General features: G+C 41.3%; 1 protein-coding gene across 2 annotated transcripts in view; it reads left to right on the top strand.

The window, feature by feature from the left end:
• stab1 (stabilin 1) overlaps positions 1-23463 on the top strand; it is a 217287-nt gene that overhangs the window by 93772 nt on the left and 100052 nt on the right. For both annotated transcript variants that reach the window (XM_080181778.1, XM_080181779.1), the window contains 9 exons: positions 739-925; positions 2816-2909; positions 5372-5530; positions 6423-6518; positions 8320-8415; positions 8563-8610; positions 14499-14635; positions 17294-17405; positions 19918-19995. In XM_080181778.1, coding sequence (XP_080037904.1) covers positions 739-925; positions 2816-2909; positions 5372-5530; positions 6423-6518; positions 8320-8415; positions 8563-8610; positions 14499-14635; positions 17294-17405; positions 19918-19995 — 1007 coding nt within the window. The remainder of the gene's footprint in view (positions 1-738; positions 926-2815; positions 2910-5371; positions 5531-6422; positions 6519-8319; positions 8416-8562; positions 8611-14498; positions 14636-17293; positions 17406-19917; positions 19996-23463) is intronic.

Genomic DNA, 23463 nt, shown 5'->3' with positions numbered 1-23463 from the left:
TCTGATTCCAAGAAGAAATTAGATATAACTCTTCGTGCTAACGAGATCAATGGATATGGAAGGGAAAGCAGGATCAAGATATTGATTTTGATGATCAGCCATGATCATAATGAATGGTGGAGCAAGCTCAAAGGGTCGAATGGTCTACTGTTGTTTATACATTTTATTTTTCGATGTTCCTGACATGTTGCCATGGGAAATGTGGCTGATGCACGCAATCGCGACCTGGTTTTGCAATGGCGTAAAACATGTTATAGTTTCCATTGCCGCCTGCATTGATAGCCACTTCCAAAAATTCCAGCCACTATCTTTCCAATCCTGGTTATTGTTAAAAATTGTACTTAATATCTAAGGCTCAAATGTTTGGGACGCATATGTAATGCAGATCCATTAGTCTCACATGAAACAACCCTTTTTGCTAAGCAGGTCTGAATAGACCACTGGACAGATGACGGAGCTGCCACTGCTCCAGACACAAGCCTCCAGGTACACTCCAGTGCAAGCTTTCAAACCAATAATGAAACCGTGATTGTGTAACTACTCACTTCCATACATGTGATCGCATAGTCTGTTGTTTGAGCAGTTGTCTCTTTCAGTCAGGCAATATGCTCTTTCTGAAGAATTATATTACTATCTTGCTAACAACATACATTTATTTTGTGCAGAAAGTAAAAGTGAGTGAGTGGGAAGTTGCAGCTGCATTTATATCCATGGTGTTGATGTGAATCTCTTTTCCAGATTGTCCTTGTTTGCATGGGATTTGTGATAACAGACCTGAAAATGCAGGGATTTGTCAACCTGGTACATGCGAAGTGGGTTTCACAGGTACATTCTGTGATAAGAAGACCGAGCCTTGCGGCCTGAGTGGTTTATCCCAGTACTGTCATGCGTTTGCTGTGTGTGAAAATGACAATGGCACTGCCAGGTAAGGACAACAAGAGGCAAACTTCAAAGTAACAATGACCCCTTTAATATTTTTTAGCCATTAACAAAATGTAGTTGTCTAGAATATTTCACAACTTTGAGACGTGGCAAAGCACTTTGTGGCCAAAATCACTATTTTGGAAATGTAGTCAGTTGTTAGGCAGGGAAGGTGGCAGCCATTTTGTGCACAGCATTGTCCCAACTGTGAGGTCATGACCAGATAATGTGGTACAGTAATGTTGCTTGTTTGATTCTGTGTCAATATATGTCAGGACAAATTTCCCCGGGTATAAGGTTGAGTTTTAAGTTTATTCATTAGTGTCACAAGTAGGCTTACATTAACACTGCAAGAAGTTACTGTGAAAATCACCTAGTCGCCACACTCTGGTGCCTGTTCAGGTACACTTAGGGAGAATTTAGCATGGCCATTGCACCTAACCCTGAAGTCTTTGGACTGTGGGAGGCTTACATTAACACTGCAAGAAGTTACTGTGAAAATCACCTAGTCGTCACACTCTGGTGCCTGTTCAGGTACACTTAGGGAGAATTTAGCATGGCCATTGCACCTAACCCATAAGTCTTTGGACTGTGTGGAGGAAACCCATGCAGACATGGGGAGAATGTGCAGACTCTGCACAGACTCAAGCTGGGAATCGAGCTTGGTGCCTGGCGCTGTGAGGCAGCAGTGCTAACCACTGTACCACCCATACTGTTCAGGAGCCTGCCATGCTTATGCTCAGACCCATCTGAATTTTTAGTATCTAAATCTAATTATCATCCTGGGTGAAGTTGGGGTGCGAGGTGTGTGGGGAGATGAGGCAATCATTGACCAGAAACTGAACTGGACAAGCCTTACACTGTGGCTACAAGAGTAGGTCAGAGGCTGGGAATTCTGTGGAGAGCAGCTTATCTCCTGACTCCCCAAAGCCTGTCCACCATCAACAAGGCACAAGTCTGTAGTGTGATGGAATATCCTCCACTTGCCTAGATGAGTGCTGCAACAACAACACTCAAGAAACGTGACACCATCTGGGGCAAAGCAATCCATCTGATCAGCTCCCCATCCACCACTTTAAACATTCATTCCCTCTACCAATGATAGGTGCACAGTGGCAGTATTGTGTACTTAATACAAAATGCACTGTTGTAACTCACCACAGCTCCTTAAACAGCATCTTCCAAACCTGAAACTTCTATCAGCTAGATGGACAAGGGCAGCAGATTCATGGGAATACCGCCAGCTGCAAGTTCCCCTTCAAACCACACACCATCCTGACTTGGAATTATATTGCCTTTCCTTCATTGTTCCTGAGTCAATATCCTGGAACTTGTTTTCCTTTCCTGTATCAGATGGACTGCTGAGGTTCAAGAAGGGGGCTCGCTACCACCTTCTCATGAGTGCATTAAGGATGGGTATCAAATGTGACAGCCACATCCCATGAAGGAATGAAAAAACGTCATTCCTGACTGTTTTGATAATCTAAGGGAAGAAAGCAAACTGCTTCCAGTTTAGAGAAAAATCCAAAGCCTCTTGCAATAAGTTTCTAATTAATCACAGAATGCATTCTTATGGTTAACTCCACAGGGGATTTATGAGCAATGGTTAGTGGCCTTAAAGTAAAAGACTAGCTAAATATTATAGGATTAATTCAGTAAGGGTACATTTTAAGGCACTAGGTGGAATTGTGACAAGAGAAAGGGCAAAGTCAATTATTGTCCCTATGGTGTGATTCATATTTATGTCCAGAGAGATTCCAGTCCAGAAATGCAGACTAATTTGGCCTTAATGTTGATCTCCAGCTACTAGATTAGTTTAGAATCAACAATTTGGTGATCAACCAGTATTTATTTGAAATAATATCTCATTTTAATGTTTTCATGCTTTCCCCAGATGTGTATGTAAGAATGGATATGAGGGTGATGGGATTTCCTGTCGACTAGAAGATCTTTGTAAAAAGCCTGACCGAGGAGGATGCGATGAGAATGTGAGCAAAGCTACCATTTCTATTGTCTATTGTCAGAGGACTGTATAGCAGGATTGTCCATACTATGGCCTGGGAGTGATTATATGGCCTCCAGAGCCTCTGTATCTGGCCCCTGGAGCCAATATTAACACCACAGATATATTCAATTAAAGATCCTGCAAGGAGTTGCTCCTCCAATCATATGCTGCTGCTCTGCTATGTTTGCTGCAATAGGCTAACTAGTGAGCCTATCAGTAGCAAATTCAGCAGAGAAACTGTTTCTGATTGGAGAGCAGCAAGAGAATGAGTATTTCTGTTTTGTTTCCACAGTACGGCTCTCTCTGCCTCTGGCCACCCTCTGTCTCTTCCTTTTGAACAGGCACTGCCCTTATTGGAGCACCTTGGTCAAGATGACAAAACAGTTTGACAAGACCAAGTGAACAGCATTGTTGTAGCAATAGCACCCACCTGGGGCAACTGATGTCCCAGACACTGCAGAGTGAGGAAGTGCATCCCTTTACAGCATCCTGAAAATTCCCTTAGTAAGATATCCAAATTTCCTGGACCTGAGTGGTGAATGAGTGAGTCTGTATGAATGAGTGGGCTCTATCATTTTGATCCTAAGTGCTGGGTGGACTTGAATCTGGGAGTCTTTCAGATCTGACTTTTAGACCTGTTCTCAGGTGCCCCAATATACTCTGTGCCTGAAAAAATACCAGTTATTTCGAATCGCACTGCATAAGCCTATGGGTGGGGCTTAATGTGCCCAAAATCATGCAGCTCTGATGGGCGCCTCCGACTGCATGTGCACAGAAGAAAAATTGATAGAATGCAGTTTCCCTGCCACATCACTCCCAGACCAGATAATGCCTCCCTCTGGCTCTCATAGACATTGCCCGACCCTCAGAACAATACTGACGCTCTTATCCCCCCACCCACCCGCCACCCAGACTGATTGCAACCCCTCTCATCCTTCCCCCTCACTGACCGCAGGCAGAGTAGCAGCAGATCTCCCTTTCCCTGTCACTGATCTCAGGCAGAATGGCAGCAGATCCACCCCCCCCAACCAATCTCAGGCAGAGTGGGAGTGAACCCCCTTTCCCCCTCACTGGTCACTGGCAGAGTGGCAGCAGATGACCCTTTCCCTTCCCCACCTATCTGAAGCAGAGAGCAGTCAGGCATGAGGAGGTAAGTGCCGAGCGCCCGAATTGAATTTTTGTGGAGCACATCTGTTTTGCGCCAAATCTGGATGGACAAACGTGGTGATAAAGGGAGAAGAGCCAGTAAGGTTGGGCATGCAGCCCGTTAAGTCAATTTAAATGTATGCAAATGCATGTAAATAGCTATCGCACTCATTCCGGGCGTGGTCCTGATCATGGCCATTTTGGTAAAGGGGGAACTGGTGCGGAGGCGGGCGCAGATCGCGCTACTCGCCTCACGACCGATTTTACCAAGCTTTCGTGCCTGAAAATGGCTACAACGTGATGGTAAAATTGAGCCCAATGAGGCTGTGTGAATCAGTGAGTGAGTGAGTCTGTGTTAGTGAGTGAGTGAGCCTGTGAATGTGTGAGTGAGTTGGTGTGCAAAAAAAAAACAAACACGTGGCGCTGTTGTGGACTGGGAACAAGTTGTGGTCCTGTATGCTGCGTTTGTATCTTTAGCCATGTCACCGTGGTGAGGAGTCAAATGGAGAATAGATATTTTCCCACAAAGAATCTAAACAATGCATATAGGTCATCAACCATTCAAAAGTGCTTCCTAGTGGCGTCAGAATATTACCTGCATAGACTTGGAAAGAGCTAATGCAGGAGAACCAGAGTAAGCAAAAAGCAGAAAACAAGAGTAGTAACTAAGAACAAGGTTCCTTAAATTGTGAAATACCAATATGCAAATACTTCATGCTTTACATGTAAGTTCTTGGAGCTCCTTGTGTCCTACCTCAACCATGGTCAAGAGTGTAAATGATGGCATGACTCTCAATCCTGCTAGGATTTGCACATGTGAGCAACTGTCCAGCATCAGATTACTTAATTATTTCATAATGTGAAAATATTTTCTTGCATTACTCATTTGTTCTGAATAATTGGAACATGTGATTCCATTTTCATTCACAGCATCAGAATGCCAAGTTAGGATTTCCTTTTTAAGCTATTCTTTGAACAATATTTAGCTTGGCATGAGGTGCGAAGTGCGAATGTCATAATTAAGTTGGCCTGCTGCGTGCACACTTTGGACGTTGTTATTGCCATTAGATCCTGGGCTATTTGATACCATTCTGTTTGACATTCTATTGTAAAGTGAATAAACGATTCCGGATTAAAACTAACAATGACAGCTATTTGCAACAGTAGGGAGGCCAAGAGACGCATGGAGATTCCAACTGACATTTGAAATGAAAGTCCTGCGTGAGTATGAAGAGGGTTTTGCAAAGCTACTGTAGATAGTGGCATGTTATTCTTTACATACCTGTCTTTTTATTGTAGGCAGAATGTTTTCTGCTAGCTCCTGGGAATGTAACCTGCCAATGCAACACTGGATGGACTGGAGATGGGAAAGTCTGTGTTGAAATAAATGAATGCTTATTGAGCACGCGAGGAGGTTGTGACGAGAATGCTGACTGTCAGTACATTGGGCCTGCACAGGTACCTCTAACTGGTTTATCTGACGTTTATTTTTGTTGTAAGAGGGGAGCTACTGTAAACCTCGCTGGAGTGAAATACTCCTGATGCGGAGGTACTGGCGTTGGGCTGGGGTAAACAAAGTAAGAAGTCTCACAACACCAGATTAAAGTCCAACAGATTTATTTGGTAGCAAAAGCCACTAGCTTTCGGGGCTCTGACTCTTCGTCTGGTGAATGGAGATTCTGATCACAAACAGGGGATTTTTTGTGATCAGAACTCTCCACTCACCTGACGAAGGGTCAGAGGCCCGAAAGCTAGTGGCTTTTGCCACCAAATAAACCCATTGGACTTTAATCTGATATTGTGAGACTTCTTACTGTGAAATACTCCCGGCAAGGGGAAGGCTAGCCAGCCCGGAAACTTCAGTCCTGGGCTCACTAATGCCAGTTAAATTACATTCAAATTGCTCCCTGCACATTTAATGCAGCTCTGCATCAGATTCTGGCGTGAAGCAGACAGTGCTGGAAATCAGGCACTGGGATATGCGCCCAGTATGAATTACACAGATCAGGCGCTGCTTAAATCTCCCGGCCCACTGCGATAAAAAATCAATACAATGGGCCGGGAGAATTGCCCCCAGAATTTTTTTGGGAGAATCGCCTCCTTTATGTATATGAGCATACTACTTGAGGGAACAGCCCTGCACATGATTCAGGAATTCAAGCAGCTAACTTTTGCCAAAGCATTCTATGGACCACTTGCATTGTAAAATAGCTTGATTATGAGGTTAGGTTAGAGCATCAAATACTGCAAACCCAGCTTTTGCTCAAACGTAAACCCCTTAACATTTTAGTGACACCAGAAAAGTGCAATATTTTGACAACTATCATTTTATTTATTCCTGTGGGAACAGAGTCGTTGTGCATGCAGGAGAGGCTATGCTGGTGATGGCAAGAAGTGCACTGCTATTAACCCATGCCTGGAAGAGAATGGTGGATGCCATGTAATGGTAAAAAAAATTGATCATAATTATGTACTATGATTTCCAGGATCATAATATTTGTTCCTATTTCTTCTCCTGTGATTCAACATTCAGGATGCTATATATTTATGAAACTATTCTGGTAGAAAATTTTCAGTCCCTCTGAAATGGCAAATTCAGTTGGACTGTATCCTGTGGAGAAGAGCCTCACTAGGAAAGACTGGAGTTTTCAGAATCAGGGCAATAGCTTTAAAGTCTCCACTGAGGCTCATTGTAATTTTATTGTACTTATCGTAATGAATGCAGTACAATCTCCTTTGGGCAATTCCTGACTCAGTTGGTTTGTAATGAGAAGATACCAAGCAATGACCTGGGAGTTCAACGATGAAAAGTACTGAAGGTAGACAGAAACATTTCCTCGCAGCCAGTAACTAGAGAGTAGAATTGGTTGAGCTGTGCCATGTGGGCGAGAGAGAGTGTCTTTGATTTGATTTATTATTGTCACATGTATTAACATGTATTAACAGTGAAAAATATTGTGTCTTGCATGCTATACAGACAAAACATACTGTTCATAGAGAAGGAAACAAGAGAATGCAGAATGTAGCGTTACAGTCAAAGCTAGAGTGTAGAGAAAGGTCAACTTAATGCAAGGTAAATCCATTCAAAAGTCTGCCAGCCGCAGGGAAGAAGTTGTTCTTGAGTCGGTTGGTACATGACCTCAGACTTTTGTATTGTTTTTCCGACAGAAGAAAGTGGAAGAGAGAATGTCCGGGATGCATGGGGGTCCTTAATTATGCTGGCTGCTTTGCCAAGTGTAGACAGAGTCAATGGATGGGAGGCTGGTTTGATTAATGGTCTATTCTTGTCGGATATTTGCGTTTATCACGTTCAGACAAGAGAAATAGATAGTCTTTGTCACAAAGCTTCATGTCTGCATCAATACTTCAAAATCAATCAACATGAGCATCATTAAAGTGGAATAAACCAATGTTGCTTTTCTGTTTCTTGACCCGAGTATTTCATACGGAGGCTTTGATGGCACCTCTTCCAATGTTTCAATCAAGAACTGGTCTAAGCACTGCAGCCCCCAGAAGAGCTGTAAGGGAATGGGTGCTAGGCCTAAGCAACAAGTTTCAGCCGAATGATAGCAAGCAATTATTCCGCAGCTCAAACCTTGAAGAATCTTAAAATAAGATCTGCAAAAGCATTTAATATTTTTAGTCCTTTATCTTTTTTTAAATTCCCTTCAAGTTCTCATTACTTAAATAGTCTGGTCACTGGCAATGCTGTACACCCTGCTGGGGGGTGGGTCGCTTAGCTCAGTTGGGTGGATGGTCAGTTCATGATGTAGAACAATGACAAAAATTCCTGTACTGGCTGAGGTTATTCATAAAGGCCCTGCCTTCTCAACCTTGCCACCGCCCCCCCCCCCTTTCCCCACCTGAGATGTGGTGATCCTCAGTTAAAATCACCACTAGTCAGCTCTCCACCTCAGAGGAAAGAGCAATCTGTGGTCATCTGGGACTTTGGTGACGTTATACTCTGCTACTACCTCTCTAGTAAAGAGAATGGTAATTAAGAGGAGACAGGCCCTGTTTTGCCTTATCTGAAATTAAATAGTACCACATTGTGGAATACATCATCTACCATGGAGCCAAGTACTGAGAAAAGTACCCAATAAGCCAATAAATAGATGTGAAAATAGAACTTGGGATTTGAAAATTCGCATCTATGGTTGAGAGTCTATGCCTAAATTTCATATGTGTTAAGTGAACCCAGTTGCCCATATAAAAACATCATGAAAGCTAAATGTTTCCATCTATAGGCTGCTTGTGAACCTATTGAAAATGGAAATCGAAAGTGTACCTGCCTTAAGGGCTATGCTGGAAATGGCATTATGTGCTTTGGGGACATATTAACAGTAAGTAGAATGCAGTGTCAACACTATAATATCCAATTTGAAGATGTAATCCAGTTATTTTGTAAACTACTCTGTATCTTGTGTGCACTCATTTGCCCAGTAGTCACTTACTTTGTCATTTTGAGGTTTTCTTTATTTATTTTGAAGGAGCTGGCATCGAGTGCGTACTTCTCAGGGTTCAATAACTGGCTCCAGGTATGTAATCTACATTGTTTAACTTCAGCTGCAAGTTGCAAATAGACCATATTCTCAACTGGATTTTTTAAAAAATGTTTATTTGCAACTGAAATCCTTTGGACTTTTTTCCTTCAGACTATTTATTATTCCTCGTTGTTTAAGGTTTTATTTTGGAGTATTGAAATGATCTGTCACATTTTGGTGAGCTTTTTGTCATATTCTGAGGTGCTGAAAGTGCTAGTTCTCCCTTTCTATGAATGGTGTTCTCTCATCTGTTCCACTCCAATTACCAGAACTCCTTGAGCCAGCCAACAGAGTGTTTCCTCAGACAGTGGCAGCTGGAACTCCTTTGATCTACTGCATACACTGGGGGTAAAATTAATCTTTTGAGGGTGTAGTGATTTTTTTCAGAGGCTAAATATTAAGCTTAACTTTAGCTAATACAAAGACTCGCGGCTACAGTATCCTGGTGAAAGACGTTCTTTATTGACCAACATATGCTGGGAGTGAAAGGGTTGGGTGGTCCAACACTTTGTTGAAGTTATATCACAGTGGCAATACAGTTATATGTTGTTTTCCAAAAGACATTTCACCCTTCCTCCCCATCAAAAATGAACCAATCAACATTAGTACAGGTCAATCATTATTAGTAAATGTCATATACCTTGGCCAATTACAGGTATTCTCTGACAGCATTGAAACAATAGATTCTAGTGGTTTCTGCCTACTTTCCCATGGCCACCAGTTCTGAACTCTGATTTAATACTCTCTGCCTATTCATTGAGCTGTCTGGAACCACTAGCTTGTCCTTGCTCAATGAATGTCTCTTTCACAGAGCTGTGTGGTACCTATGCTGATAAGAGCTATTCTTCTGTGGGTGTATTGTTATAAGGAATGTGATTCACTTTACTGGCCCATTTCCCATGATGCCTTCAAACCCTGTGCCATTAGCCAAGATGTATACCTGTTCAATAATACACTTCCAACAATACATGTTTAAATTTTCTAATTGTGGTTATATGTGTTTCTATGCAGGCAGAATCTCTGTGAAATAGACATAAGTCAGTCCGTGATTCGTATTCTAAGCTAATCCATTCTGTTCTAATGGTCTTTATTAGTGTTTTAAATCCCAGAGTATTCTGAAGTCCTCTAACAGGGAGGTCTCAAAACGACTGGTAGTAAATTGGCCACCTGTTGTACAGCCTGCCCTATTTCCTTTCCATTGAAGGTGAGGTGTGTAAATGGTGGTCAGTCTACCATCCATCTTCTTGCATTGAATTTTACCCCAAGCTCCATGTTTGAGACTCAGCACAAGCTAGTTTCTCATGGTTTCTCATTCTGTGGTCACCACATTACCAGAAGGACATGGAAGATTTGGAGAGTGCAGAGAAAGTTCACCAGGATGTTGCCTGGTCTTGAAGGTGTTGGCCATGAGGAAAGGTTGAATAAAACTAGGATTGTTGTCACTGGAAAGACGAAGGCTGAGAGGAGACCTGATAGATGTCTACAAAATTATGAGAGGCACAGATAGGGTGGCTAGTCAGATGCTCTTTCCCAGGGTGGAAGTGTCAATTACAAGGGGGCACAGGTTCAAGGTAAGAAGACAAAGTTTAAGGGAGATGTGCAGGGGAAGTTTTTCATGCAGTGAGTGGTGGACGCTTGTTACGCACTGCCAGAGGATATGGCAGAAGCAGCAGACAGATTAGCAACATTTAAGAGACATCTGGAGGGTTACGGCAGGTGAGAACCTAGAAACTATCATTATCAAGAAATAGGTAGTGTTGGGCAAGTTAATGGGGCTAAAAGTAGACAAGTCTCCTGGTCCTGATGAAATGCATCCCAGGGTATTAAAAGAGATGGCGGGAAAAATAGGAAATGAACTAGTGGTAATTTACTAAAATTCGCTGGACTCTGAGGGGGTTCCCGCAGATTGGAAAACAGCAAATGTGATGCCGCTGTTTGAAAAAGGAGGTAGACAATAGGCCGGTTAGGTTAACTTCTGTAGTAGGGAAAATGCTTGAATCTATCATCAAGAAAGAAATAGCAAGACATCTGGATATAAATTGTCCCATTGGTAAAATGCAGCATGGGTTCATAAAGTGTAGGTCATGTTTGATTAATTTGGTGGAATTCTTTGAGAACATTACATGTGCAGCTGACAATGGGGAATCTATGGATGGGGTGTATCTGGATTTCCAGAAAGCATTTGACAAGGGGCCACATCAAAGACTGCTACATAAGATAAAGGTGCACAGTGTTACGGGTAATGTATTAACATGGATAGATTAACTAATAGAAAGCAAAGAGTGGGGGTAAATGGGTGTTTTTCTGGTTGGCAATCAGTGACTAGTGGTATGCCTCAGAGATCTGTGTTGGGACTGCAATTATTTATGATTTGCATAGATGATTTGGAGTTGGGGACCAAGTGTAATGTGTCAAAATTCACAGATGACGCTAAGATGGGCAGAAGACCAAAGTATACAGAGGAAGCTGAAAGTCTGCAAAGGGATATAGATAATCTAAGTGAGTGGGTGAGGGTCTGGCAGATGGAGTACAATGTTGGTAAATGTGAGGTCATTCAGTTTGGTAGGAATAACAGCAAAATGGACTATTATTTAAATGATTAAATTGCAGCATGCTGCTGTGCAGAGGGACCTGGGTGTCCTTGTGCAAGAATCACAAGGAGTTGGTTTGCAAGTGCAGCAAGTAGTTAAGAAGGCAAATGGAATTTTGTTGTTCATTGCTCGAGGAATGGAGATTAAAAACAGTGAGGTTATGTTGCAGCTATACAAAGTGCTGGTGAGGCCACATCTGGAGTACTGTATACAGTTTTGGTCTCCTTACTTGAGAAAGGATATACTGGCACTGGAGGGGGTGTAGAGGAGATTCACTAGATTGATTCCGGAGTTGAGAGGGTTGGCTTATGAGGAGAAACTGAGTAGACTGGGGCTATACTCATTGGAATTCAGAAGAATGAGGGAAGATCTTATAGAAACACGTACAATTATGAAGGGAATAGATAAGATAGAAGCAGGGAAGTTGTTTCCACTGGTGGGTGAAACTAGAACTAGGGGACACAGCCTCAAAATAAGGGGAAGCAGATTTAGGACTAAATTGAGGAGGAACTTCTTTACACAAAGGATTGTGAATCTGTGGAATTCCCTGCCCAGTGAAGCAGTTGAGGCTACCTCATTTAATGTTTTTAAGGCAAGGATAGATAAATTTTTGAACAGTAAAGGAATTAAGGGTTATGGTGAGCAGTGGGTATGTGGAGCTGAGTCGACGAAAAGATCAGCCATGATCTTATTGAATGGTGGAGTGGACTCGAGGGGCTAGATGGCCTACTCCTGCTCCTAGTTCTTATGTTTTTGTGTTCTTACTACATGAATGAGGAGGGACTAGAGAGATACGGACTGAATACGGGCATAATTTTTAAGTTTAGTTAGGACATCATGATTTGCAGGGGCTTGGAGTGCTGAAGGGCCTGTTCCTGTGCTGTACGTTTCTTTGTTCTTGGTCTTCAGTAATATTAAGCAACATTTTATTGCTTTAACTGCTCACTTGTGATGAATGGGTTGCGTCATCACAATACAGATCATAAGAAAGTTTTCCTCTCTTTATAGGTACCTACAAGGGTTAGCTTACCCATTTAAATTTTGCTTCCTATAAAAAATTGCTGAAACCCAATAGTGCCAGGAATCTGTCAGAGAATTGAGTCAGTATGATGATAATATGTTAATGTTTTCATAAACCTGTTCGCATGTTTGCATTACTCTGGGGTAAATCTATCAAGTCAAAAAAGGTTCTACAGCCAAGGGACAATCAATTTTATCTAGCAGGAGTGACAGAACATTCTGGGTCTTTGATTAGAGCTTCAAGGAATCTTTCCAGTTAGCTGGAGATGCAACCATCATCCTTATGAATCAGGCTGATCAAAAGGTTTTAAAAAAAATTTTATCCATGGTAAGCATAGCATATTTGAGAGGAAAAAGGTGACTTGGGACGGATGGTTCCTATTTAGGTTTTTCTTGGGTCCTTAGTGAATCTGTTGTAGGCTCGTGAATGGAGATGCACTATTATAGTCAACAACTCCATTATTATTGCATCATGTGATTATCAAATAATTAAAGGCAACTGGTTATAACTTGGTCTTCTTTGGTCTACCAATTCCTATGGTATGATGTGTTAGTTTAAATGGTTGCTTGAGGTATATCCGACACTGCTTCCCTCACATGTAACCTCGACAATCTGTAAGGATTGATAGAATCCCTACAGTGAGAAGGAGGCCATTCAGCCCATCAAGGCTGCACTGACAAAAATCCCACCCAGACCCAGTCTCCATAACCCCAGGTATTTACTCTGCTAATTTTTAAGTTTCCTCCCACACCCCAAAGATGTGCTGTTAGGCTGATTGGCAGGAATAAATTGTCCCTAAATCAGTTTCCCTCAATCTGGTTGTCATAAAACATTAGATAGGGGTCATGAGTAGAGAGGTGGACTGGTGGTGTTGAGATGGCGGCGCAGGCTTGTTGGGCCGAAGGGCCTGTTTCCCGGGCTGATTTTGTTCTTTGTTCTTTTAATCTCCCGGCACTAAGGAGCAATTTATCTTAGCTCGCCCACAAATCTTTGGAGGGTGGGAGGAATCCAGAGCACCCAGAGGGGACCCACACAGACACAGGGAGAACATGCAAACTCTACACAGATAATGACCCAAACTGGAAATCGAACCCAGGTCCCTGCTGCTATGAGGCAGCAGTGCGAACCACTGTGCCACTCCTCCAGCTTGTTAAAGCCTGTAGCTATTTGACAACCTGATGTTTTTGTGAGAATTGTGTTCTTGGTTCACTGGCTAAACTTCACAGTGGATAGAAAATATAAACTGCCAAGTTTTGCCCAGTTTTTTTTTATTCTGGAACAAATGGGCTGGGGTTTCCCATGATTCCATTCATATAAACCCTTTCATATAAATTATGTCATGGGTTCCAATCCAGGCCTACTATTGCTGGGAGAATTAGTGAATGACCTCCTAATTTTGGTATTTTTAAAATTTTGAGGCTTTGTAGCTAATCTGTTGTGTGATTCCCAGATTGCCTACTGCCATAGCAGCATGCTCAGTATAATGCTTGTCTCTTATTTGTAATAAACATGGACTGGAATTCTCTAGCTGTTCACGCCCCACTGACGCTGCCAGTGAAAATGAAAAATTTGGTGCTTAGCCAAATCTCCATTCACTGCAAAGACTCCCAGTGGAGGACAAGGTCGAAAAATCTAACCCAAACCATGGTCTGACTGACTCTTCCTTCTATCATTTTTGAAGGAAGTTACAAGAGGGAAGTTGACATTTCCAGGAAGCCAAATACAACTCAATGGTTTCTGTCTGAGCACTGGGCTTGTTATAATAGCAGAAATTGTGTAAAATTACACTCCTGTTCAAAAGGAACAGGGCACACTTAGTGTAAAGTTTATCTATTAGCGTCACAAGTCGGCTAACATTCACACTGCACTGAAGTTGCTATGAAAATCCCCTAGTCACCACACTTCAGTGTATTTGGATACACTGAGGGAGAATTTAGCATGGCCAATCCACCTAAACAGTACATCTTTCAGACTGTGGAAGGGAACTGGAGCACCTGGAGGAAACCCACAGAGACACAGGGAGAATGTATAAACTCCACACTGAAAGTGACTCAGCTGGGAATTGAACCCTGGTCCTTAGCACTGTGAGGTAGCAGTGCTAACCACTGTGCTGCAGCAGAGCTAAACATTATGCCACCATGCTGCCCACAATCCCACTTATGGGAATGATCAAGAGTGTTATACTTTAATTGAAAATGTAATAATGTCTTTGGTACATGGGGCAATTGCAATCTCACTGGTTCTTTTACTCCCTTTTCTCTTTGAAATAGAAATCCATGCATAGTTTGGAATTCCCTGCAGGAGCTAATATGACTGTTCTCGTGCCATCAGAGACTACCATAAACAATGAAGATAGGACTGACATTGAAGCTTGGGAGCAACGGGACAGTCTACCACTCATAGTGAAGTAAGATAACTGTGCAAAAATAGTCTTATTTTCTTTCTTTCTTGGTTTCGCTAACAGTCTAGTAAATCTATTTAATGACTAGCCAAGTTGAGACCGCTCGTAATGTTCAAATTGCTATCTTGTTAAAGATCAATTTCATCAGCACAGATTGGGAGTTGAGCACTCTGGTCTATATGGCTTTGTTCCATACATCACATCTGTTTACATATCAATTCACTGGAGGGGCTAAATGGTCTTTTATTAACAAGCCAAATTCACATAAACATTTATATTTGTTGTAATCAGATCCATGTAGGAATTAGTTCACACAATTATGAGTGCTACATGTTCCGCAGAAACTATGTACAGTATTTTTTTACTGCCAATTTTCAGCTTACAGTGTGACTGGTGCTTTTTCACAAATTGAGTTTTTATATTTTAACTCTTCTTGAATATTTCTTCTGATGGGGGAGGGTCTTTTGTTTCCCTTCATGTGTGAAAAAATACCGTAGCTCACCTTTTCCTTGTTTATGGGGCATTAAACATTCTACTGCTGGTGCACTATCATCCTACTCTCTTGCATGGGTCTTCATCTTTCAGGTGAATACATTAGATGCATTTCATTTAAGACAGCTGGCTTGTACAACTCCTACTAATTCACACAGCACCATCACTAAAACTCCACCTCCATGTACAAATATCCCATTCACAACATGCATTGCATGTACAAATGTGAAGGAACTCTTGAGACGGGTGACTTCCCAGGCTTTGAAGTTAGAGCATCCAGGAAGAATGACTGATGCTCTGAGGCCCACAGAAATGATTGTTTGCCACATAGAGCAAATATATGCCAGCTGATAAATGGGCAGGCAAACATATGTTTCATAGTTTAGAAGTGTCATGTTTTGAGTGGGTACACAACAAAACAAGAAATAGAAGCAAAAGTAGGCCAGCAGGTCCTTCAAGCCTGCCCTGCCATTCAATCGGATCATGGCTGATCTATGTGGGCCTCAAAGCCTTTTCTGTGTCATTTCCCCGTGGCCCTCTATTCCTCGATCTATCAAATATTTATCCACCACCACTTCAAATACTTCTCATGATTCAGCCTCCACCACTCTTTAGGGCAGAGAATTCCACAGATTCACCACCCTCTGTGAGAAGAAATTTCTACGCACCTTTTAAATGACTGCCTTTTTATCCTGTAGTTATGGCCCTTTGTTTGAGACTCTCCCCCGAGTGAAAACGTCACACCATCTACTCTGTCAAGCTCTCTCAAGATCTTATATGTTTGAATACGGTCACCCCTCATTCTTTTAAACTCCAAGGAATACAGACCCAGACTGTTTAATCTCTCTTTATAGGACAACCCTCTCATCCCAGGAATTAGCCTGGGTACTGCAGCATTGTGTTAGATCAAAGTATTAAACTGGAGCTGTTTGAATCCAATTCTGCTGCCAGATTGCCATTTTAATAAAGCTCCTATCAGCTCAGTTAGAATCCTAATGCAGGTTTACATGTTACTGTAATTTTGCAATTGCAACTCAAGTAATAGGAAAGCTCCCAACTACAAGTCAAATACGTCACGACTACAGGCAAATTAAGAACATCACCTAGATATGAGTGTTAAACTTGAACTATACAGCAGGCAATTCATTGAGCAGATATGTGAGCATCTTTCCTTCTGGTCCAGCCAAAATATTGACAATTAAACTGTTTTTGCCATCTATTCATGGAGCTGAATCAAGACTTTATTTACTCGGTTTTGACAACTGGAGTTGTTAACAAAGAGTCTGGTGAAGGCTTGGCAACAAGTTATATGTGGCTACACCTCAAACTGATGTGGTTTATCACTTGAATTAGTTAGACTAAACCTTGCAATGTTCAGCACCGTGTTGACAAATTGCCTATGTCAATGCACCAAAGACATGCTTCAAACAATAGGTTCACTGTTCAAAAGGAGAAAGGTTTATTCATGCTGCAATGTCACAGGCATGGAGCAACTACATAGTTACAGCACTAGTGCAACTGACTTATCTTCACAAACTCAATCGCAAGTCATATACTTTTACAAATCTCCATTGCTTTTCAAGAAGTCACCCTTTTAAGCCTGACTAATACTTGTTACTGAAATTTGTGAATTAATAATTCTTATTCAGTCAAGCATTAGAGCAAATAAACTTACTGTAATTTTAGTTGTAGCAATTTTAAATGGCAATTACTTTTAATATGTATTGTCAGACTTTCCTTGGAGAGAATATGAACTTACATTTATTGGCAATGTAAAAAATATAATTAATATTATGTGAATTAACAAAACAAATTGTTCTTTGCCATTTGATTATTGCATGATTTAATCGCAATAATTCACAGTGGCAAAGTCAACATTTCAACTCTATTCAAAATCCTGTTTACATTTATAATCAGGTCACTGATAGTTTAATCATCTCCATCCTCCTCTCTGTTATTAATGAAGAAAATGCAATAACAACATAGCAGACAACAAGGAGAACAAAATCTTGTCTAATTTTTTTTTAGTTTAATTTTAGTGCTAATTATTTTCAAGATTATTACTGGTACTTTATGGTTTCAGGAGCTACAATTTCCAGCTCTTAGAAGGAGAAACAAAACAAATGGAAATTTTCAGCTGCTGTAATTCTAGAACTTGGCATCTATCTATAGGTCACATTTTATTATGGGTGGACTTACCATTGACGATTTAAAAGAATATGAAGGACAGAAGCTATCTACTATGAATATACTAACCTTGTTGTTAGTCAAGAATGACAATGGGGTAAGTAAATGGTCTTTATATTTCATGTTCAATGTATGATTAGTTTAAAACTCCTTCTATTAAAGACTGTAAAGCATCATCCTGTCCCCCCACCACTACCCTGAGCCACCCACACATGCCTTGCTCATTTTAAACTTAAATTTTTCGACCCAGAGCTTTAAGAAAATAAAGATCAACAAGGAGCAAATTTGAGGTGTAAGGTTTAAGTAGACCAAGATTTAACATAATTAATAATTCTAAGGAGAGCAGAGCAATGATTTGCTGTGATTGGACATGCAGTTAGATTTAATTTTACCTTTGTCTCTGTGCATCCATCCCAGCCTTTCATTGTTGCCAAGAAACTGTGCTTTTCAGGAATGTTTCCCACATTACTTCCTAAGTCCTGACATGGGTCAACCTCCATCTCCAACTGTGTTTCCTCCGAACCGCTTTACAAGGACTCCTGAACAATAAAATGACAGTTAGAAACATTTGTGTAGTACAGTGCAGTGCAGCATATACCGAAAGGTAAACAGCTCCCCGTTTATTTTGATGTATTTTAAAGGATAATGGAAAGAAGTTTTGCCATTTACAGAAGCGACTGATTAATTCAGACTATGAAGTAAATGTGTTAGAATCTGGAATCTGATCAAAATGCAATTTGCTTCATGGGGGCATTCCACTAATAGGCATCATTAAGCCCATCGTGGCTATAAAATGTAGTTAGATCATTGGTTTGGATATGCTGATGAACAATTTGCATCAATGCTGCTATCTGTATTGACAACATTTGAATATGAATGGACTACCAGGACACAGTATAAAGGAATTTTATAGTTAACAGGATTTCATTCTTTGAGTGTGGCTGATCGTTTCACAACCCACATGATTGTTATTTCACACATGTAAAAGTCTAGCCAGCAATGAGCTCCTTGATTTTGCTTTTAATCGTGTGCCAAAAGTTCTCATAAGTCACTACTGTGTCTATAATGCTCATCAGTTATGGGTCTTTCTCCTCCTTGAAGAAAACAACCATAACTCATTACCACTATTTGTTAGCAGTTCTTTGGAGTAAAGTAGCGTAAATTAATTCCCTTTTTTGTTGTTCACCAAACAAAACGTCTGAAACTCTGGAATCTTTGGTCCCCTAGAAGCTACCCAGTACTGCGCAGAGTGAGGGGGTGTGGGGGAGGGGGGGTTGCTGTAGGCCTCCTTGGTCTCCCTTGGTCCCCAGTTGGAATTTATGAGCCGAACTGTTTCAGATTGTGACCCTGGAAACTCCATTCTAATTCTGCTAGGGTTGAGGAAGATACCTTAATTTTATTCCATCCATGTGGGTAGTTTACCATTATAGGACTTTCAGGTTACATGCTAGGAGAGGGATGTTAGGAAATGTGATGTCAGGCACTTAATAGTGGGTTTACTTGGTCCACCATCTTGCAGCAGTTTCAGCAAGTGGCCTATTTGCCCCCTTTATTATTTATCCCAGGCCTATACCATTTTCATAGCTAGCAATTCATCCCTCTGGTGCCACTTTATTCTGCCCCATCCCAACTCACACAACACAATTCAAATAAAACAAATTAATTTTATCCTCCCTAATAAGACATGGTCCAAGTGTGTCCAGGGTATCTTAACTTACCCTAATATTTCTATCCCCAAATTTTAGAACTTGCCTCAGAAAGGAGCTCTGTGTTGTTGGGTGGGTGTGCTGTGCTTCCTGGAGGACATTATTTCCAAATAGAACTGTCCTGTTCCTACTCCTTTTGGAGTCCATTCCTCTCAGACACCAAAGCATTCCAGCTCCCCTTTAAATGTGAACATCAATGGATGGCACTGTGGTTACCTCTGCCATCTCACAGTGCGAGGGGCCCAGGTTCGATTCCCAACTTAGGTCACTGTCTGTGCGGAGTCTGCACATTCTCCCTGTCTCTATGTGGGTTTCCTCTGGATGCTCTGATTTCCTCCCATGGTCCAAAAAGACATGATGCATTGGTGATGTTAAATTTTCCCTCAGTGTATCCAGAGAGGCGCTGGAGTGTGGCAACTAGGGGATTTTCACAGTAACTTCATTGCAGTGTTAATATAAGCCAACTTATGTCGCTAGTAAATGAAATTTAAAAATAAATAACCTTTTGAGGGCTACGACTCACCCGATACCCTGTGACTGCATGCAGTTTGAACTCCGTACCTGGCCCATGTAAAGAGGGTATACATGAGTATAATAAGCTTCACATGTTAAATCATGCAAGATGAATTACGTGGGCAAAATGCAGCCCTGTGTTTGTAGCAGTCAGTCAGACTGACAGTAACATAGGACAAGATAATCAGTTCTACAGTGGGCCTTAAATAAATAGCATTTCTTAAACAAGAATTTCAAACTAAAATTATTCCACAATGGGTGCATTTCAAATGATTTAACGTTTTTGCTTTTGGTACATAGTGGACTGGAATTAATTAAAGTTCTAATCAATATTTATCATCTTTGAATTATAATAAGTAGTTAAAGTTCATTTTAACACATCTTTTTCAGACTTTGACTATTGGCGGAGCAAGAATTATTACTCCCAATATCCCAGCAGTGAATGGTTACCTCCATATTATTGATAAGGTACGTTCCCTACAATTTCATATATAAGTTTTAGTTTGATTTTCAATAGGATCTGTGTGCTAATCTCATGAGATGGATTTTTTTTTAAGTCATCTATCTAGGTCAACTTGGAAGTGCTTTAGCAGAAATTAATGAAAGATTTGCAATAGTGGGAGGCTATCTTCAGAGGTCTGTGACATTTAAAAAACAATTCTTAGAACACATTTCAAAAGGATATGATTCAGGATTGGAAAGGAGCAGTGACATTTTGATTTTTAGTGCAAGGATAAGTGTTAACCACCACTCTTTCTTCCCATCCCAATCCCCCATTTTCAACATATTTTTGCTGCCAAGCATATAATTATCCCTTTTATATGTATTGAACTTGTCATAAAACTGCATGAAAAATTGAAACCAGCTTAATGGAACTGCTGGGTTCCATTAGCTGATGCTGGGCCAGACCTTGGTCTGACTTGCATTTTGTAGTTTGGCACTTGCCACAGTTAATAAAAAGTAGGCTTGATATTTTTAGCATCGTTGTGTTAGCTGCATGTGACATCGGTTCAGCTTTCTCCCATTTGCATCATGATTCAGCTTGTGTGTGTGTGTATATATATATATATATATATGTATAATATAACAGTGGCACAGTAGTTAGCACTGCTGCCTTACAGCTCCAGGGACCTGGGTTCAATTCCTGTCTGTGTGAAGTTTGCACAATCTCCCTGTGTCTGTATGGGTTTCCTTCAGGTGCTCCAGTTTCCTCCCACAGTCCAAAGATGTGCGGGTTAGATTGATTAGCCGTGGTAAATTGCCTTGAAGTGTCAGGGGATTAGCAGGGTAAATAGGTGGAGTTATGGGTTCTGGGCCTGGGTGGGATTGTTGTCAGTGTAGGCCCAATAGGCCAAATGGCCTCCTTCTGCACTGTGGGGATTCCAAGGTTCTATGATATACAGGCAGAGGTCAGAGTTATGATACAATTGGTTCCTGGAAACCACATTATAAGTCAGAACTGATTTTCCTATAGGAACAATGTTAAAAATGGGGGTTTGTTTCCATCAGTGGGGCAAGGCAGCATTTTTAGCAGCAAATTGCAACCAAATTTCCTGCAGGTTTTAGACGTTCATCCCAATACAGTCAGACCTCTGCCGGTGGGCCAGAGTGACTGATCTCCATAGCTGGCTGAGCAAATGTTTCAGACCACAGATGTGAAAAATCCCATTGTAATCAAGGCAGGATTTTTACTGGCATATTTCCCAGCTTTCAGAAGCAGTTTCCCGGTCAGGCAGCACACTGCTGGTGGGCCTCAGCGACTGTTCTCCATTGCAGCCTTCTGGCCCAGAATTATGGCCAGGTGAGTGAAGGTTGTAGGGGGCCTGGTGTTTCAGCATCTTCCCCAGACTAGTTCAAAACATATCAAATTTATAAATCATTGTTATAAAAATATGCAAGGTGGGCTGGCGTGGCATTGTAAAGTTGAAACCGACATTGTAAATTCAAAACAGGCTATCAATTTTCATGCATTGTAAGTTCTGTTTGTTGAGGATTGCCTGTACATATATGTGTGTATATATGTTACACACATACAAGATTAACACATTTAATATAATTTTTTATGTAAGATTTTTTTCCTCAAGGCAAAGGTTACAGTAACTGGGAGATAAGACACCTTCCTGCTTCCATCATACAGGATAGATATATTGTGGCTGAAACTCCCTCTGCTGTGGTCTAAAATGCCCCTAAACATCAATGTCAAAAGAGCCTCACTTCATGTGTCTAAAATTCACTTTGTCCAGACCTGACTTAAATCTAGCCTCGCTGTATCTGATAGACACTGAAAATCAAATTATGGGAAGTTTTACACTGTGGACTTTTTGTAGACCTTAAGTCAAACATATCTGTTGTGAAATGACTTGCCTGCACCTTTAAGGAGGTATGGCGCAAACTATTGTCAATCATTACTACCTCAACAGAATGTGATGAGTAATCCCATGGCTTTTAAGCAATTGACACTCAGCAGGGTAGAGATCAGATGCACCATACTTAGCCTCTCATGTGAATGTTGTCTGTCTATGGTCTGATCTTCAAATAAAGAACCCACATTATTCTTTCACCAATCCCTCTGTATGATTGGTATGCTTGTGTCGAAGGAAAGAAGAAGAATGTGACAATGTCAAGCCAATTCCACAAAGGACCTCTTACGGCTAGCAGAGGGAACACTTCACCTCATCAACCTCCACTGCGTTTCCACCCAGCTCCCACAGATAAAAGAGCTTTATTCTAAACTATTACATCGTCCAAAAGTCAAAAAATGACAATTTTGTTCCAGCAAAGTGAGAGAAGTGTTGGAATTCAGTCCTATTGTTAGGAGACATTTTATCATTATTATCCATCACATGTCAAGGCGTAGTTGAGGCAAATAACAGAGATACATTTAAAGAGAAATAGGTGAGCAACCAAGGGAGAAAGCGCAGAAGATTATATTGATAGCATCACATCAAGAAAAATGGGACAAACTTTATGGAGCATAAATACAAGCCTGAAGACTTGGGCCGAGTGGCCTGCAGACTCAATGGCCTGGATTTTTGCTTAGTAGCAGGTTCAGTGCAGACTGAAAAGGAGATGGGTAGAAGCTATTTAGAGGTCAGGAAATCCAAAAGCATGGGTTCAATATTTTTCTGTAAGTTGCCACCCACCACCAGCCTGATTGTCAGGTTGGAGGTCTGTTGGATGGGAATTTCTATAGCACATGCTTGCAGCCAAGCTGACCAGAGACTAGGTAGGTCCAGTAGGAGATATTGGGTGGAATTTTCCCATCCTGCTCACCATGGGAATTGTAGTGGGCAGGGCCAGACTGTGCCAAGGTCTGCTGACCCTGGGCAGGAATTTCCGGCCTTGGGGGTGAGCGTGACTGGAAAATCCTGCCCATCTTGGCAGTGGGTCCAGTTGCAGTGGTGACGGTCTGATCGCAAGAAGCAGATTTCAATCGCAGGAAGATAAATGGCAGTCAGAATGCATCTGACAAGAGTAAGAGAGGTGACAGATTGCTAGGTTGGGAAGTACAATGGTCATTTATTGTTGGGTCTGGAGGAAACATTCCTGTTGTTCCTGACCCAGGATCATTGCCACATTCTGTATCTTACCTCAATGTCATAACTTAAAAATAGAACGACTGTTAAGATGAAAGCACGCATTATAATAGTTAAGTGACTAACACACCTCCTACAATTGTTTACTACTTTGGTCGCCTTATTTAAGGAAAGATGAACACATTAGAAACAATTCAGAGCAAGTTTATTAGATTAATACCAGGAATGGTTGGTTGTCTTATGAGGAAAGGTTGGAGGGGTTAAGTTTGTATCCACTTGAGCTTAGAAGAGTAAAAGGCGAATTGATCGAAACTTTTAAAATCCTGAGGGGTATCAACTGGGTGGAATTGGAGAGGGTGATTCCTATTTTCAGAAAATCAAAATAGAGAGTTCATAGAAC

This window comes from Carcharhinus amblyrhynchos, chromosome 3 (genome assembly GCF_965287045.1).
Source record: "Carcharhinus amblyrhynchos chromosome 3, sCarAmb.v2.hapA, whole genome shotgun sequence".
Taxonomy (NCBI): Eukaryota; Metazoa; Chordata; class Chondrichthyes; order Carcharhiniformes; family Carcharhinidae; genus Carcharhinus; species Carcharhinus amblyrhynchos.
The sequence above is the reverse complement of the archived record's forward strand: the minus strand, read 5'-3'. Positions and strand labels throughout refer to the sequence as shown.